Below are 18,545 nucleotides of genomic sequence, written 5' to 3'. Positions count from 1 at the left end.
CTCAGAGGTGCTGACACCTAAATTGAGACCTGAAATAGGAATATGACTTTTCCTGGGATATAAGGACAAGAGTCGTAGAGTCAATAAGTTTCCATATTATCAGATTGAAAAGTCCAATATAGGCTTATTTCAAATGCCATGAAATCTTATAAAAATGGCTTTACATGAAAACAAATAGTCTTGAAATTTACAACAATTATAGTCTGTTCTTGATAATCTATGTTAAAGAAGGGAAGTACTAATAAAGTAGAAAATAAAACTTTGTAAAAACAAAATATGAAGACTTGAAATATCATATATAACTTTTTCAAAAATTCTTTTTTAAAAATAAAAAGTGGAAAAAAAAAACCCCTCAATGTGAGCAGAACTAATTATTCCCTTGCCCTCCTCTATCTTTTTTGTTTATTTAATTATTTGTTTATTTTATAGATGAGTAAACTCAGACATGGAAATGTTATTTTCACAAAAACAATAGTTACTAATTGAGGTTGTGTTATTATAGTATTATTTCCTTAGTAGGCTCTTTGGAAGGGAGGAAGTAGGATGGAGGAGGAATGGAGGTGGCCTGTGGCAGGATGTTTAGATCATTCTGATGGTTAAGTGCTTTGAGAAACCTATTTCTGCGTGCCCTAGCTTTATTAGATTCACCTTCTCAAAACTAATCATGTATATCTCCGTCATAAGATATATGCTGCATTGCTATTGCCTGTTTACTTGCCTATCTATGACCCCCATGAGCTCTTTGGAGGGCTTGGTACGACACTTCTTGTCATATGAATAAAGTCAATCAGTGAGGAGTTGAACTAACAATCAAAGCCTTCTTATCAACTCGGAAAAGAAAGTTTTAGCCAATCAGTGATATGTGACTCTTGTCCCATTTAATTTAGATTTTTTAATAAACTTTATTTCATGCTCTCAGCAAAAAAGGAAGACACAGGAAGATTAAGATTTTTGCATTTGCTGTTATAAAATATTGGAAACCAAAATAGCTATATTGTTTTTTCCTTTCTAATAAACTCTCACAGTTAGAGAAACTGAGAATATCTGTTTAAATTACTGTGATATTGATTTCTTCACATTTATTTTCATTATGATGTGTTCTCAAGTCCTATTTACTTTTGAGAATTAAACTGAATATTACCTCAACACTGTTCAGATTCACGATGGTGATTTATAGCTCTATCCAACATAATATACACTTAGATATTCTAGTGGAAAATGAAGGACTGTTTGATAAATAAGAACCTTACAAATCTTGCCTGTCATGCCAGAGACCCGGGTTTGAACAAATCATGCTTGTGTAAATGCAAAAATATATTGCTTAAAAATAAATGTAAAATTTTGTAAATTTGAATAATTATGAGGATCTTAGACAATGCTAAATTTTTCTTCTAACTTTGTTCTGATATAAGCCATTTAAAGTTTACTACAAAAACAAAGAAACTTAAATGTATATATACTGATTGGTAATTCTGGTTTATTATATTTAAGTAATGATTCAATCAATTGCTTCATAAGCAGTTGCAACACATCAAAAAGCTAGGCTTCCCCAAAATGTGGGGACAATTTAATAAGAACTCATACACAATGAAAGAATGACCTAGATTTTAAGTGTAAATCAGCTCATATTACTGAATATGATAAGAATTGTTCCAGCTGCATTAGTTTGATTTCAAGGGATACATGTTCTTTAAATTCTTTCTCTTGGAATTATAAAGGTAGAAGAAATGTCAAGGTCAATTTTTGTTTTTCTCATCTTGAAAGCATCCTTTTAAATATTTATGATGAAACTAGTATAAAATATAAATAGGAGATGCACAAGTGTAGATTGGGATAAATAAATCATATGAACTCAAAATAAAGGAATTCAGAAAGAATGTAAATAGGTTTATTGAAGAAGTAAGAACATATCTATGTATGTGCTGAAGTGATTTGATAAATCAGTTAAAAAGATGAAGGCATTAAAGTTAAATTCAAGAAATTCAATAGAATATGAAGATTGATAAAAAATGAAAAGGTGAAGAAATAAGGTATTTCCTGAATCTACCCTGATATTTTGAGTGAGTAAAGACAAGCAAGTGTAAAAAGAAAAAAATCTTACTTACTATATTAGTCATTTATTCATTAGAATAGTTTTTTTCCTTTAAGTTATGAACCTTCATTGAAAAACATACATGCATAACCAAATCATCTCTTGTCCCAGTGATTGCCACAAAATAGATTTCTTTGAGAATCTGGAAAAAATCTATTTCACTTGCTGTTTACTTTTCCCTTCTCTTTTCTCTTACATGGAATTCAAAGACTTATAAACCTTCAGTTAAGTTAGCATCTTACTTTATGTGACTTAAAATAATGCTTCTCAAAGTATGCCCTAAGTAGCATCTACATGAGAATCACAAGGGATGCCTGTGAAAACTCAGATTCCTGGACCCTACACTTGATATACTGAAATAGAATTTCTGGGGATAGAGCCCAGGTTTTCACAAAGCTCTTCAGGTGATATCTATTCACACTAAAGTTTGGGAAGATGACCACTTTTGTGATTAGATTCTGTTTTATTGATAATATATAGCTCTCTCTGCTTTTAAAAGTCTCACAACTGAGAAAGGATAAAATTTAAATCTAGAGCACATAGCCAAACTGAAGTAGAAAGAAGTAATTTTTTATAGATATGCATTGAATAGAGGGGGAGGTATTTCCTGACTCTGTGTAAATTTTTCCTGCAGCATTCTTTGGGAATAAAAACAGGAGTGTTATCCTGGATCATTTTACTTCATCCCAACCTTTTCTTTATCTCCCCGAAGGTATCTAAGAGGATTCCTCCAATGCCTTCAACCCATTACCCAGACCACATTCGTAAAAGAGACAAAGAGATTAAAGCTAGGAAATTGTTATAGTAGTACAATAATATTTAATATCTTAGATGATTATTGCAATTACCATTTCCTACACTTTTATGTTGCTATCCTCCCTTTTTTTTTCAATAAAATTTATTGATTCAGCGTGGGGGAGAAATCAATTGAATGGGTAATTGGACTTTCAAACTCATAGCAGAAATAGTAGTTTTGAGAGCCAAAAGTTTAATTTGTAAAAGCTGGTAACAATAAAAAGATTTTGGAAAATTGATAGGAAAAATCTTAAAAAGCAGTTCATGAAATTTATATCCCAATAGGAAATTGTAAAGAAAATGCCAGATGACATAATAGCTGGATTTTCCTTCATTGGTGGAAGGGGTACACATACACATACACACACACTGTGATGGAGGATCTGAGATGATGAAGGGTACTCTGCCCCCCCACACCCCATCCCACCACTAGTTACAAATCACAAAGGAGATTAATAAAAATTGACAGACTTAGATGTCCTCAAAAGGATCTAGCTAGAGCCCTGCATCCTTGCTCTGTACCTTCAGAGTTGAAAATATATAAACCAAATGGCTCCTTGAAGGAAATCAAAGAGGAAAAATGCACGCACTTCTTCCCAAGGTGTGGTCTAGGAAGACTGTAAGTCTTTTCAAAAAGACTAGGATCCAGTATGATCTTCAGCACAGAAAACAATTGTGTAGCTCAGGTGCTTAGGTGGCTGGGCCTCAGGGTGGTATGTTGAGGGGAAGCAAAGGTATTCCAGCCTGAGGGGTACATGGGGGAAGCATACAAGTGCCAAGAGCAAATTTTCAAAACTGAAAGTGCCTGACCTTCAAATAAGGAAAATTCAGAATATATAGACTAAATAACCATAGACTCCATCAGGATGACAGATCTCAACCATGGCAGCATGTACTGATGATGAGCAGACAAGGAAAATTATATCCAGGCAGATTCCAGGGAAGACAGGGATTGCCATGAAACCAGATATCTGTTTTTCCACCCATGTCTAAACTATGGAAGTCAACTCTCTGGAATTCAGGTTTCTCTTGCTGAGAAAAAAAATGTGAAAAACCCTAAATTTGCTAAAGTAATTCCTCCAAGAAAAGACCACTATTTGATCATTCAACTATAGTAAATATGAAATCTATTTTTGTTACATTAAAACTATAGCCTCTAGAGGTGAATTTCAAGATTTAAATGCATGCCTTTTAGGTATAATGAGATTATCCAAAGGAAATATACAGTTAGAAATCGGATAACTTTTCTTTTTGGATGTACGTTTATTCTACTTCATACTTTGGATTCATTTTGATTTATTTAAATATACCTATTCAAAGAGAAATACCCCCAGGAAGTAAATGGAAGATAAGTGTAAGTGGAATTATTGGAAAAGGTATCAGTAATAATGTGTAGCTTATATGATAGTTTCATGTAGACCTGGAATTGATGCCAGACTCCACTCTTAGTAGCAAGTCTGGATTTTCTCATCCACAATATGGGAATAACATCTACCTTGCAGAATTGTAAGGGGTATTAGTGACAAAATGTGCATAAAGCACTTAAAATGGTATCTGGCACCCAAGCAGCATTCAATCTTATTATTCTTATTGCTCTTGTCATTATTATTTTATCAATTGCTCTTTGCAGAACCCAGTGTTTAGATTATTATCAATGATTCTTATGGTCAGTATAATCATTAAGTAGCATAATTTAATCATTGCTCTAAATTGTGAATTTCTTATAGTCAGCATAATAAAAAAATGATATAATTTAATCATTGCTCTATATTGAGAAATTCTTACTGAAAACAATTTTGTAGCCCTTATATAGGCAAAAAACTTATGTTCATTTCTAACATGCTGTAGGATGTGAGCTTTCATTATTTGTATGCATAGAAAAATTCTGTCATCTGTCACTCTGTTCCAACTGTTACTACTTTGGATCAGGAGGGAATGATCCTGAAATAAGATCTAAGTAGTTATAAGAGCTTTTTCTGAAACTCAAAGGTAGTTGACCCACATTTTGGATTTATCTATCAAAGAAATGTCCCATGAGGCTATGTATGGGTAGATAATCAATTGCTGGTAGCAATAATCCTATTGAAATCTTTCCTATTTATTTTAGACACAGTTCTTTCAAACAGACTGATTAGTTCCCTTTATGATTTCACCCTTGAAAGCATATACTATTTTGTTCTTTGTCATTGTTGCATGACATTCCATTCGGCACTCAGTTTATTTTTAGCAAGACTATCAAAGTATTTTTTAACTGGGCTGTCACTGCACTTGAACATGGAATTTTATAACCTGAGGAACTGCTCTGGAGAAAAGAAGGAACTTCTAACAAATGGGAAATTATAAATCTAGACCTACCCAAACTTGCACTGGTAACTATTCTTTTTTCCTTAAATGCACGTGTGGTTTAATTGTATAGATATCTAAGATTTATTTGGCTAATGTGTTGCTTTACACAGCGGATAAGACAATATATTATGTGAAAGTGTTGTGGAATTAGCTGATCCAAAATCTTTGAGAGATCTTTACAGAAGACATAACATTTCATGCAAAAATGTAATATTAGTTTCTTGGTATAATGTTTAAAAATTGGAATACTGCTGAGTATAGGGAATTTAGAATTATGTCTTAAGCATCTAGTATTTAAAAACTAAAACCTCTGTCTGACAACTAGAGATTGCTATAATTAAAATGCAATAAAATAAAATGAAATAAGTTAAATATATTCTTCCAAGTAATATATTGCCCAATATCAAATGGGCTCTTAATTACTACAATCCAGTATGATTGCATTTTAAATATACATCTGCAATTTAAACCACAACTAGTAATTTAAATTAAGTATTGTAGCGTTCAGAATAAGAAACAGAGTTTTGATTATTTTTATGTTATGATCTGTGTCTACATTTCACAAAACACAGCTATGAATCAATCCCATTTGGTTTTCTTTACTAGATGAATGGAAGAAGAAAGTCAGTGAATCTTATGTTATTATACTAGAAAGATTAGAAGATGACCTGCAGATCAAGGAAAAAGAACTCACAGAACTGAGGCATATATTTGGGTAAAGTTAAAGTTATTATTTCTTTGTATATAGTCCCCAAAGTATCCCATTATTTATCTTTTTAAAATACATCTCTAAGTTTTTAAAAACACATGCAACTTCAGATGTAACCAGACCTGTTCTAAGCCTTAGAACATAAAGTTATCTCTTCTTGACTACTCATATAGTCCCCAAACTGCAAACATTCCATATCCTTAAAATATGAATTAGTGAATATGTCACTAAAGTTTGACAGAGAAGAAACTAAGGGCTGATCTAAGAATTCAAGCTCTTAGATCATTCTTGTAAAAGGCATGCTCGCAACAAACAGGAAGACTTCTCTTTTCAAGTGGTGGTTGCATTTAGACCACATTCTTCTCTATACTGCTTGGGTAAGTCCAATTTTAACAAACCCTTTGGTCTCTTGCCACTTAAAGGCTGGCTCTTAATGGAGCTGAGTTACAGTCTGTCCCTAAACAATCACACAACAATATGTAATATGGCTTCAGGCTTTCAGTGGGTTTTGTTCCATGATAACCAAAGAAAAATAATCTGGAATAGTGTCACAACCTTGGAAGATGCAAAATGTTGAGAAAAGTGGGCAGGACCCTTACACGCATAAGCAACCTTCTGGAGAAATTGAAGTATCTATATGCACTTTGGAAGGTCAGTGAAGCTAGTTGCCTGACTGAGTTAAAGTTCCATGTGGGCCAATTAGCCATGTTCTCTTTGAGCTTGTATTATTCATATAATACATTTGTGATAAAGTACTCCCTCTATTTCACTTAGAAAATGCATAAATCAAGGAGAAAATGACATTATATTTTTGAAAGAAAAGTTCAGATAGAGTCAAAATATAAAGTTCCCATATCTGGCAAATAAAATCATCCATGTATAATACATTTTATATGAAATTTGTCAGTAGAGTTAATAAGGCCTTCACTAGTGTTCAATTTATGGTTTGGGAAATAATTGGTTGTCTATGTTATTTGGCTCAAGGTGATGAACATAACACTGACACTCTTGCTGAGATACCACTGAGCTGACTTTTGCATGTAGTATCATATACACAAGTGTGGAAAAACATTTATAAGTAGGGTCATGACTGACATTTCGGTATAGTCAATTTATACATATGTATTTATTATTTTATTTAATTTTTTTGGAAAGGAGATGTGAATATAGTACTTAACCATAAGCCCTCCAGCTCTTTTTTACTTAGAGATAAATATACTGAGTAAGATGTGATTAAATGGAGATTTTTTCCTCAGCTTTATAAACCAAAGTCTTATCTATTTTATTATTTCTTTTAATTTAGGAAATATTATTCAAATCTGTCAAGACTAACTTAAAGTAGACATAATGGATTAGGCTTAATAGAACTTGTGCAGATATTTTGCATGCCCTATCAACAACTACCACAGATTTCTACAACTCCTGCCATCGCTAACTTTTCCTACACTTCCACTGCATGCAATAAAAAAAAATGTGACTGCCTTTTTACTTATGAATACTGAGGAAAAGACACAGGACTCATTGTCTGGTAGTTTATAATTTAGAATTTATTGAGGGCCAGCTATATTAAAGGTGTTCTTCCGGGTACGTTAAATACAAGGTGTCATTTAATCCTTCCCACAATCCAGTGTGATAGATTATTTAGTTTTGGTGGGTAATAAACTAGGCATTAGAGACATTTTGACTTGTCCAAGATCATGTAGTCAGTAAGTGCTGGAACTACAATTTATAGCAAGGTCTGCCTGTCTTCATCAAGAGAGCTCTTCCTACTATACCCTGCTTCTTAGTCCAGGCACCAGCAATCTAGTTGAGGGGAGACTCAGAAGACAAGTATGACAAGCTGTCTAATGGAAGAAAAACAAGATGGTGTTCAAAAACAAGAGGAAGATTCAGGGTCTGGATTTATTCATTGATTTTGAAAAGCATTCTAAACAAAAGGCATAGTTAAGTAAAAGTATTTAGGCAAATAAAAATATATCATTGCCGGTATGGATGAGTGCCATAGAAAGTCTAAGGAGGAAGAAAAACTAATATTTTGACCATATTATCTAAGTCTGCAGGAAATCTATGTCAAAGAATATAAAGGTTTGGGAATCAGACAAAGGTTTTTTTTGTTTTTTTTTTTTTTTTTTTTTTTTTTGGTGGGGCAGTGCATCGGCCAGGAATTGAACCCAGGTCTCCTGTGAGGCAGGCAAGCATTCCACTGCTGAACCATTCGTATTCACCAACAAGCAGTTTTAAATCCAGGTCCCACTATTTACAAACTGTGTATATGTAAATATGTTACATAGTCTCCCCGAGCCACAGTCACATCTATAAAATGAAATTAATAATAACTGCCTCACAGGACTTTTGAAAAATGATGTAACATAAAGGAAATTGAATAGTTTGAAATTTCTATTATCATTATTGCTTGGGAAAATAAGGAAAGTTTGAAAAACTGAAGGCTTTGTTTTGGAATGGGAGTAATTCATAGTTTGAATTAGAATGTGAGAAAGTGAGGATAAAATGCTTTGATAGGAAGATGTTTCTAAAATTAAAAATGCAAAAGGTTGGAACAATTCAAGATGATGACAAAATCTGAAATACAGCTTTTAAAGATTGTGATTGAAGGGAATTTGAAGAATTCTGACCTTAGGATATTAGAAGGCTCATCAAAGTGAGATGCCAAAGTCCCTGAGAATGATGGTGGAGTATTTTGTGAGAGGAAAACTGGTAACCTGATGCAATAGTCGTTAAGGAAGCTACGAAAATGTTCCAGTAGCCAGAAGTAGAGAGGGTTGCCCACAGTATTAAATAGTATTCCTCTAAGGGTAAGGAACTCTGCATCACAATTGCCTGCAGGGCTTGCAAAAATTTCAGATTCCATGATTCTACCACATTTAGAATAAATCAGAATCTCTTGGGATGACTTCCAGTTACTTGAATTTTTAACATGCTCCCCAGGTAATACTTTTGCATGCTAAAAATCATACTTCTGCTGAGGTTTGAAAACTGTACTTCTAAAAAGATAATCCAAAGTGCACTGAGAACACTGTCTGAGGAGATGTTGGTGAAGGAATGAGGAATATGGGAACAGAAAGGAGGCAACTGATATGGTCTACAGTAAGCCAAAGGAGTAATAATAAGAACCAAGTACTCTGCTTTGTCTGATTCCTTCAAGGCAGATAGCATCATCTGGAAAAGGTCAAAGGTGCATAGGGCAGACCTCTGAAAAGTTTCTCTTCTCCAGAATGAAACCATGGATGACAAGGAGAGGAAAGAGCAGTGTGTTGAGAATATAAATTCTTACTTATTTGCTTATGGACCAAAATTTTAAGAGCAGTAGAGGATTACATTTAATAATGTTTGTGATTGCATTTAATTCATGTCTAAGACATTTTAGAAGGTAAATAAATGTTAGAGTCTTTTTTTTTTTTCTCATCCTTATTCATGCCTTACCTAAAGTAAAGAGTATTTCTATGACATGTAACTGTGTTATGCTACTTGACATCAGGCTTTCTATAAACACACTGATAGCAGGAAAACTCTATAAGATGCCCAGAAAAGAAGCATTTAACTCTAGAGTCACAGGTAGAAGATCATTGATGTAAAAACAGTTTTAGTTTTTCCTTTTTCATTTTGCTGACAAATCTCTTTATGGCATTTCTGGTAGATGCTAATTCCATTCATTAAAAGAGATTTTCTGCTACATAATGCAGCGAGGCTTCTGTCAGCTAAAAAACACAACCTTCCAGGCGTGGCTTTCACCCACAATATAGTATAGAGGAATCTAGTACTAAGTTTAAACATGACTATAAAAGCTAAACCACTATCTTGTTTATGCCAATTCATAGCGGCTTTGGAATCAGAGCTTTTCTTAGTTTGCCAGGTCTGCTGTAACAAATACCACACACTGGTTGGCTTAAACCACAGGACTTTGTTGTCTAACAATTTTGGAGAAATCCAAATCAAGGTATCATTAGAATCATGGTTTCTCTGAAGTCTGTAGCATTCTGATGGTGGCTTGCCAGCAAATCCATAACTCAGTTTTTGCCTCCAGCACATAGTGAACTGTTTCCTTCTGTGTCCTTCTCCCTCCTAATATTATGTCTGAATTTCCTTTGTGTATGAGGACTCTGGTTATATGGGGTTAAGACCCACCCTGACTCAGTTTGGTTCCACCTTAATAGGATCCTCAAAGATCCTGTTTACAAATGGGTTCACATCCACAGGACTGGAGGTTAGGACTTGAACATGTCTTGTGGGAACATAACCTAATCACTAGTAGAGCTTAATGTGGGTAGGAAAGGAGGGGAATAGAGCTAGATCCTTCCTCTCCTGTGATAATGTTCAATTCACTCATAACTTTGGGTATATGGATAGGAGACACGAACAGATGAGGAAAAAGAGAAGGCAGAAGGAGAAGGAAATGCAGAAGTTATACATTGGAGTACCATTGTCTATTTCCTTCTCTGTGCTACCTCTGATATTTATGTTTATCAATATAATAGTATTTATTACCAGGTATTATCTTTATCAATTTATTTATCTGTCTCCCCAACTCGTATATGTGTTCACTAAACACAGCTTCTTTCTCTTAGTCAGACTTATTTGTAAGTATTTTTATACCCACTGGTATGGCACTTAAAAGGAAAAGAAACTAGTAACAATAGCCAGGTATATAACTAGGTATTTTAATAATTCATATGCATGTACAATGCTTTAGCACAGTGTTTGGCATGTAGTAAACACCAAAAATATTAATTAAAGTCGAATTATTGTTGTTTATGTTAACAGCCCTCTTAAGTAAGTATTGCAATTGCCATTTTATAGCTGAAGAAAATGAGGCTCATCAAATTAAATGGGTTTGAACCAGATTATACAATTTGTGTATGATTGAGCTGGGATTTACACCCAAGTTTATTTGATTTCATAATCAGTGACTTTTGTAATCATATTCTAAACCTGGGCAAGGGAAAGTTTTGTGGATCAGAAACCTGAAAAATTTTCATTTTCTCCGGGCCACTCCAAAAGTTTGCTGTGTCCTTTTTACTATAGCATCCTTTTTACTGTAACTGCCTCTAGAGGTGGGTTGAGGGAATATATTTACAAAATCCTCTTCACCCTAGTGATACAAGCACCCTCTCATGGCTCTTTGAAAACCACTTAGAGGAAGGCTGGCCATCTGAATTTTTAAAAGGCTTCCAATTAGATTGTTTTCTTTCAATGTATTTTAAGTCATTAGGAATTTAATGATTATGTTCTGATAAATTCATTTTCATATTTAATCTAAAATATGAAATTTGACATTCTATGAGAAGATTCTAGAGAAGGTACAATTTTACAATGTCATGAATTATCAATACAATCCCAAACAATCTATTTTTCTTATTTTTAATCTTTTCTGGCATTAAATAGATAGAATAATCATAGTATATCACTATAAGATTGATTAGGTTTAACAAGTGAACCAAAATGGTCAAAAGAATGTACTATTTCTTGAGAAAGCAATCACAATGGTTTATGGAAATGAAAAAAAGAAAAAAGAGAAAAACAAAGAGGAAAACAAAGAAGGTTTTGTGAACGATAACTTCCTGCTTATTCTTTAAAACTTCTTTTGGGCACAGCTGCATTCCACCATACTCATTTTCCAAATGAAACATCTTACCAAAAAACTACTTTCTCAGAAATACAAACAACTATATAATTTCGCTATTAGAAAATGTATAGCTTCAGAAACATTGCAGACTGAATTTACTTAAGAACAATTGAAATTTTCTATCAAGATAGTAACTAGGACATTGAGGAGGAAATGTCATCCTGTAAAGTTAGAATAGAGTGAAAGTGTTACTTGGCATGTTTCGGTAAGTCAGTCTGCTAATTAGCAACAAAACAAACAATCAGGCAAACAAAAAACAGCAACAGAAAGACCTCAAACCAAAAAAGGTAACCCAATTCACATTGTCCTGAGAGTCTACCCTTACTCTTTTCTTGCATGTCCACGTAAAACTTGTGATAATCATTCTACAGGGATATCTAGCAAAAGCCTTGTGAAGTAAGTTGATCTCTCTCTCTCTCTCTTTTCTCCTCCCTCTTTTCCCCCAACACTGCCTTCTACCTTCCCCATTTCTCTTCTCAAATGCAAAGCACAAAAATTAAAAAAAGTAAATATACATATATATAAATGCTTTCATAAAAATAATAATTATAGCAGCTAATATTTATGAGACTTACAAGTTCTAATTCATTTAAATCTCATAATAACCCTATGAGATAAGAATTATTATCCAATTTTATAACCTCTAGCTATTCTTGCTTTATCTTGCTATATCTATATATATTGATATTTTGTCACCATATCTCAATAAATATTTATAACATGAATGAATACGTGTATATTCTTTTATGTTGTTATTTTGCAGATTTGATCTGGGAAACAGAGAATAATAAATTTCTGGATATTTCTCAGGGTAAATATATTGGGAATCCAACTCTTACTGATGATTTTTCTTTCTATTTCTCTTGCTTAGTAGTAGGGAGCAAGAAATTATAACTAGCCATTTGAAACTAAATGATCAATTTAGGAAACCAAGCTGTCCATAAACACATCCCTACCTTCTTTCTATATTCTTTGTCTTTCCCTAAATTTCAGTCAATGAATAAATTAAAAGAGCGAGTTATCTACCTCCTTGAATAGATGGGACAGTGATGTATTATTCTTTGGCCAACTGTTCAAATGTTACATTTTAATAAGTTCTCACTTCTGCTCATGTCAGATATCTGGTGGAAAGGACGAGGTCTTGGGAAAGAAGTTTAATTGGATCACAAAACTTCATCCTTTTCTGGGTAAACGGCAAAAACTAAGAAAGGAGTTCATTATACTACAAGAAAAAAGTAACCTTTGGGTACAGAATTCTATTTTTAATGATTAAGGATAGAATTTACTATTAGAAATACATTCATAATAGTGACTTCATTTTAATTAGGATATTCATCTAAGCCCTAGCAAGCACTATGAACTCATTAGATTATGTTAAGTTACAGTATGGTATGGCAGATGATGAAAACTGTAAGAGAAATTAAAAAATAAATTGAGCTTAGAATATTAAAATACATAAGTGATGCTCAATTGGCAATGAATTTGACATACACAGTTCCTTTAGAATAGGCAAAAGGAGAGAAAATGAAATTTCTCTTCTAGAAATGATTTCTTTAAAACTTGAATATTTTAATTGCATGAATCAAAACAGAAACCTTTGACCAGAAGTTAATGGAAAGTAAGTATTAGGATTCAAATATAACCCTCTAAGTAACTATCATTAAATAAAAAATTTCATTCCAGTTATTAAAAGTAAGCTAAAAACTATACTATTATAATTGCATGTGACTGCCAAGTACTATGGGAATCTATTCTGTTGATTCATTTTGTTGGTATTAATAGAAGCTTCACCAATTCAAAGAAGATAGGATTGAAAGAGAACAAAATACCAGGCAGCAACTTGGTTTTGAGCAAGGCCTCTTTATGGCTCATTATTGAGTCACTTATGGGTGATTCACTGGGCTAAGAAATAATTGTTGAATGAAAAAGTCACTAATATAAATTATGCTTTCAATGTCATTTTATCAAAATAGATATGGGTTCAGTGTTACTCATTTTTAAATAAGCAATGGGCTTGGGCATCTCACATTTTCTGTTATTCAATGTTTATTTTCTTTGCAAATATGATTAAGGAATTAAAAATCAGGACTAATGTCCCTGTCAATTGACAGTATTCTACCGAGCATGTATATTCTCAAGTCTGATGTATTTACAGGATCTAGGAATTAGTGAATAGTTTAGATCAAGGAGACAGCTGAAAACAACCTCCAATGAGCACCAAGAACTGAGGTGGGGCACACAGCTGGCAGTGAATTTGATATACACAGTTATTTTTATGTATACAGAAGGTGCCTAATCAGAAAGTGTTTTGTCAAATGATAACAAAACTATTTTTTTATTATACATATGCCGAAGCACTGTAGTAAACCCTTGTTTTCATTTGTTAATGCTACCTGAAAGCAATATACCAGAAATGGGACAGCTTTTATAGAGGAAATTTAATGAACTATAAGCTTGCAGTTCTAAGGCCATAAAAATGTCCCAACTAAGGCATTCAGAAAAAGATACCTTGACTCAAGAAAAGCCAATCCGAGAAGGCACATGGCTGACTTCTGCTGGTCCCTTGGCTTTGCATCTCTAAATGTCTAGGTCTCATGTTGGCTCTAAAGCTTTTTCCAGAATGGTTCCCTGTTAAAGGACTCCAATAAGCAACCCCACCTTGAATGGGTAGAGACCCATGTCCATGGAAACCACCTAATCAAAAAGTCCCACCCATACTTGAGTTGAGCACATCTCCGTGGAAACAATTTAATAAAAAAAAAATCCTACCTAACAGTAGGAATCAGGTTTAAAGAACATGCTTTTCTGGGGTACACAACAGCTTCCAAACAGCACAACCCTTAATCTATATTACCAGTGAAGTTTCTAACAATAAACAGGGAAAATATGTATCAGTGTACTCATTTTACAAATGAAGAAACTGAGGCTTGGACTGGTTAAATAACTTTCCCAAAGCAAGAACAGAACAAAACAAAACAAAAGAATTGCTTAAAAGGCAGAATCAGGCTTTGAATATACAAAGGTCAAACTTGTAAGGACTGCCTATTGCAAAATGACACTCCACTTTTGAAAACCTTAAAACATGGCAGATATTGAGAGAAACACATTGAAAATCTGATTTTTTTTTCAAGAGTTTTATTATTATGCAAGCAATCTAAAGCTCTTTCTTCCTTCAGTGGTTTTCATTAAACTCATTATGTTTAGGTCAAAAGAAGATCTTTCTTTTCCTGCTTTCTCTTGGGCAGTAGATTGTGTTGTTCTGTACATTTAACAGTGGGCTCCCCCCACCCCCTCCAATAATGTGTTTGCTGCCTTTATTTTGTGTTTTGCTTCCTGGATAATAGAAGGACCAAGAAGTAAAGCCAAATCACCTCAGAGTTTCTCAGCTCAGAAGTCCATCAGCATCCTCAGTTGCCAGTCACCGTTTTCTTTCCCTCTGTATTTATGGACACTGATTTCCTACATTTTTTAATAGAAAATTCCAAGCTAGCTAGCTTTAAAAGCAGAGTTCAGGTCTTCAGAGCACCTGTACTATTTGAAGTCACAACTAGAGAGAAAACCTCTTAAACGCATTTCCAAGTCTGGGCTGCTGAGAGTGCATTTTGTTTAATACTGCCTATTTAGTTTATTTTCTACCAAGACATCTATAATGCTTCTATATTATATTATATTATATTTTCTGTTATATATATAATAACTTCAAAGATTTAGAAGCCTGACTCAAGCAAGGTCCACATATTTCCAAGAATCGTGTTTTTTCCATAAAGACACTTCACTTACCATAAAATGGCTGTACCATTTACAATATGTAAAGCAGTGATTTTCATAAAAAATAATTTTGTTTGCATCATTCATTGAGCTGGGAGAAAGCTCAGATAAAAGTGAGTTAAGTTCTTAACTATTGCTCATGAAATCCTAGACTCCCTGATGTATGATATTTTCAACATTTCTATAATTGACCCATTGGAGTTTATCCTACTTCTACATATGGCACTCTAGACAGGTGAGGTATATTTCTCATTATGAATAAGCATATTTGTGGACTTTGCTGTTAGGAAGTTGAACATGGAAAGCAAGAAGGCTAGAAGGGTGGAAGAGTGTTGGAATATTCTGCTGTCTATGAAAACAAACCACTGGGCTTGCCACTGCTGATTAAAGCATTTCACTGAGGTCCTTCAATGTTCCTAGATTTAGAGGCTTTTTATTTTTATCAACACTTTGGAGAATAGCACCTTTTCTTTTTCTATTTTGAATTTCCAGTAGCTTTTGATGTTCTTAACTGGGTGTCTTGCTGATATAATGTTCTGAATTTATCGTACTTTTCAAGTGTAAGTACTTTACAAATGACAAGGAAGGCTTACTCACCCAAGACTGTACTATGTAGCTAAAGCTGCTGGAGATTTAAGTGGGCAAGAGGCAGCTTGAAATTGACTTGGGAGACCAAGGATATGATCTTATTTCTACTGAAAAATGTCCAGAAAGTGCCAATGATCTCAAGAGGTGGAGAATTTTAGCTCTACTTTCCTTTTCAAAGGCTACCTGTAACTCTCTGGGACCCCCCTGGGACAATGATCTTTGTTCAGACAAAGGCAAGGATTTCATTAATGGGATCACTAAAGCTGTTTCGCTTCTCACCTGTGACTTTAACTCACTATCTATCTAACCAGAGCTAAGACCTTCTTTATCTATGAAATCTGGTCCAGTCAGAACACAGGGAAACTCTGCTTCAGGCAGAATTTGTAATGTACTGGGATTATATTCCTTTTTCTAATCTCTTATCAAATGCTAACTTTTTTTTCTTTTTTGGAGAGACATTACTCAATTTCTCCATAGTTTTGCTGTGAAATTTTGCATGCAAGAGACATGAATTCACCTTTAAACATTCATGTTTTCTATTTGTAAATGGTTTTTAATTCATCAGGGGGTCCTAAAAATTTCAAATTATACATAGAACACCAAACTGTGAATGAGAATCTTTAGTGTAAATACCATCTCTCAAACTTTCTATTTTCATACAGAGGTACATTCAGAGTTTTCCTCTAGATACAAAAGAATCCTAGAAAACTCTATTTCTAAACTTATAGTGAGAGGTTTCCTTCTATAATTTCCAAATGAAAGACAGTACACTAAAAAATGAAATTTGTGCTCATCTGTAAAATCTTTTTTTCAGCTCTGATGAAGCCTTCGGTAAAGTCAATTTAAATTACCGCACAGAAAATGGGCTGTCTCTACTTCATTTATGTTGTATTTGTGGAGGTGAGTACTTTGAATTTGCTACTTTTTAAACTGTTTCCATGTCTATATGGTCAGTGCTTTGAGCTGCTTAATAGTCTACAAGAGAATTCTATTCAGGCTCAATTTTTGCTTTTGCTTTGTACCCTCCAACCCTGATAACCTTCAACTGAAGCAATAACTACCACACAAATAGTCCAAGTGATTTAGCTCAGAATTTAAGTTTTATTGTGCTTTTGCCCTAAACCAAGTCACTTAGTTTTTTGCTTGGAAATCAAAATGCATTTTTTTCAGCATCGGTCATGCCAGTCGGGGATTAGGTTAAATTCAGAAGCATTTAAAGCATTACCCAAAATATTATCAAGCAGTTGCTTTACAATATACAAAAGAACTATATGAAAAGTGATAAAAGCCAAGAATAAAAATTTCCATGTGAAGGTTGAGTTGAAGAGTTTAAAATGGCTCACATGTTGTTCTGTTTTGTTCATTAATGTACCCAAGAACCCAGAAATGTGGCTGGAAAAAAGTAGGCAGTGGATACGTTTATTGAATAAAAGAGTGAATAATTAATATTTATTTTGTTAATTCAAACTAGTATTCATTGAACTGAATTGAACACTGATGTTTGAGTGTTGTCTATCCGTTAACCATTCCTTCCAAGCAAAGCAGTATGTACTTAACTGATTGTCCTCCCAAATTTACGCATGCCTTCCCAACCTTGATCATATTTTCATATTTCTCTGATCTAAATGGAGTTATATTGCTAATGATGTTCTGAGGAGTCCTCCATACCTAAATGTTTACCTAAACTTTATCACCAGTACTTTATTAAGATGAAGGATTTCATGTTTTCAAGGTTTAAAACCATCTGGCAACGAGAGCACTAAAAGAATGCAAATCAATTGCCTCAAATTACACAGCAGTGATATCGAGTTTTCCAAGTGGAACAGAGATGTTCACTATTAAGTAAGGCTGTCAATTACTAGAAAACTTTACAAATGACCTGCAGAACAGTACTGTGACATTTTCATAAATCAGTATGACATTTATCATTAAGTCAAAGAGAGATGTCACCTAGTCCACTCCCACAGCGATTTAATCAGGCTTTTTTCATTTTTCTATTTAAGGCAACAAGTCGCATATTCGAACGCTTATGTTAAAAGGGCTCCGCCCATCTCGACTGACAAGAAATGGGTTTACAGCCTTGCACTTGGCAGTTTATAAGGTACAACACTTTGATATGCATAAGTATTGTACGTATTTAGAAACAACCACGTCATTTTAACTTCAGGTTTCTCTCTCTCTTTTTGTTGGCAAATCAGTAATCATAGAAAACTTTCAGAGTGTCCAGAGGCATTACATTATATGATTATATTATTGTATGATGGTCTTCCTTCTCTTTATTGAGCAGGTACCTTCTTTTGTGTGTCTAAAACAGTCTATATCTAAGGTGTCTAAAAAGACACCTACTCATTTGAGCACTTTCTGGGTTTAAATCATTGAAATTTTGCAACCACCCCACAAGTGAATATTTGTCTTGGTTTTCCAGGATGCTAAGACAATACCTCAAACTGGTTTTGGCTTAAAATAGGAATTTATTGGCTCAGAATTTAGAGGCTAGAAGCCCGAAGTTAAGGTGTCTTAGTGCTACTGGCTGCAGTCATTGAGGTTCCTTGGCTTGACTCTTGCCTTCTGTCACATGGCTAGGCCCTCTCCTCTCTCTTCTGTGG

General features: G+C 33.9%; 1 protein-coding gene across 2 annotated transcripts in view; it reads left to right on the top strand.

The window, feature by feature from the left end:
• Positions 1-5,095: 5,095 nt before the first annotated feature.
• Positions 5,096-18,545, top strand: part of TNNI3K (TNNI3 interacting kinase) — a 286,566-nt gene continuing 273,116 nt past the window's right edge. The window contains exons 1-4 of one of the 2 annotated variants that reach the window (XM_077120614.1): positions 5,096-5,256; positions 5,840-5,948; positions 16,754-16,839; positions 17,943-18,040. In XM_077120614.1, coding sequence (XP_076976729.1) covers positions 5,217-5,256; positions 5,840-5,948; positions 16,754-16,839; positions 17,943-18,040 — 333 coding nt within the window. In that variant the 5' untranslated portion in view covers positions 5,096-5,216. The remainder of the gene's footprint in view (positions 5,257-5,839; positions 5,949-16,753; positions 16,840-17,942; positions 18,041-18,545) is intronic. The other variant, XM_077120615.1, reaches the window with a different exon arrangement.

The sequence above is a fragment of the Tamandua tetradactyla genome, chromosome 11 (genome assembly GCF_023851605.1).
Source record: "Tamandua tetradactyla isolate mTamTet1 chromosome 11, mTamTet1.pri, whole genome shotgun sequence".
Lineage (NCBI taxonomy): Eukaryota > Metazoa > Chordata > Mammalia > Pilosa > Myrmecophagidae > Tamandua > Tamandua tetradactyla.
This window is presented reverse-complemented; position numbering and strand designations above follow the sequence as displayed.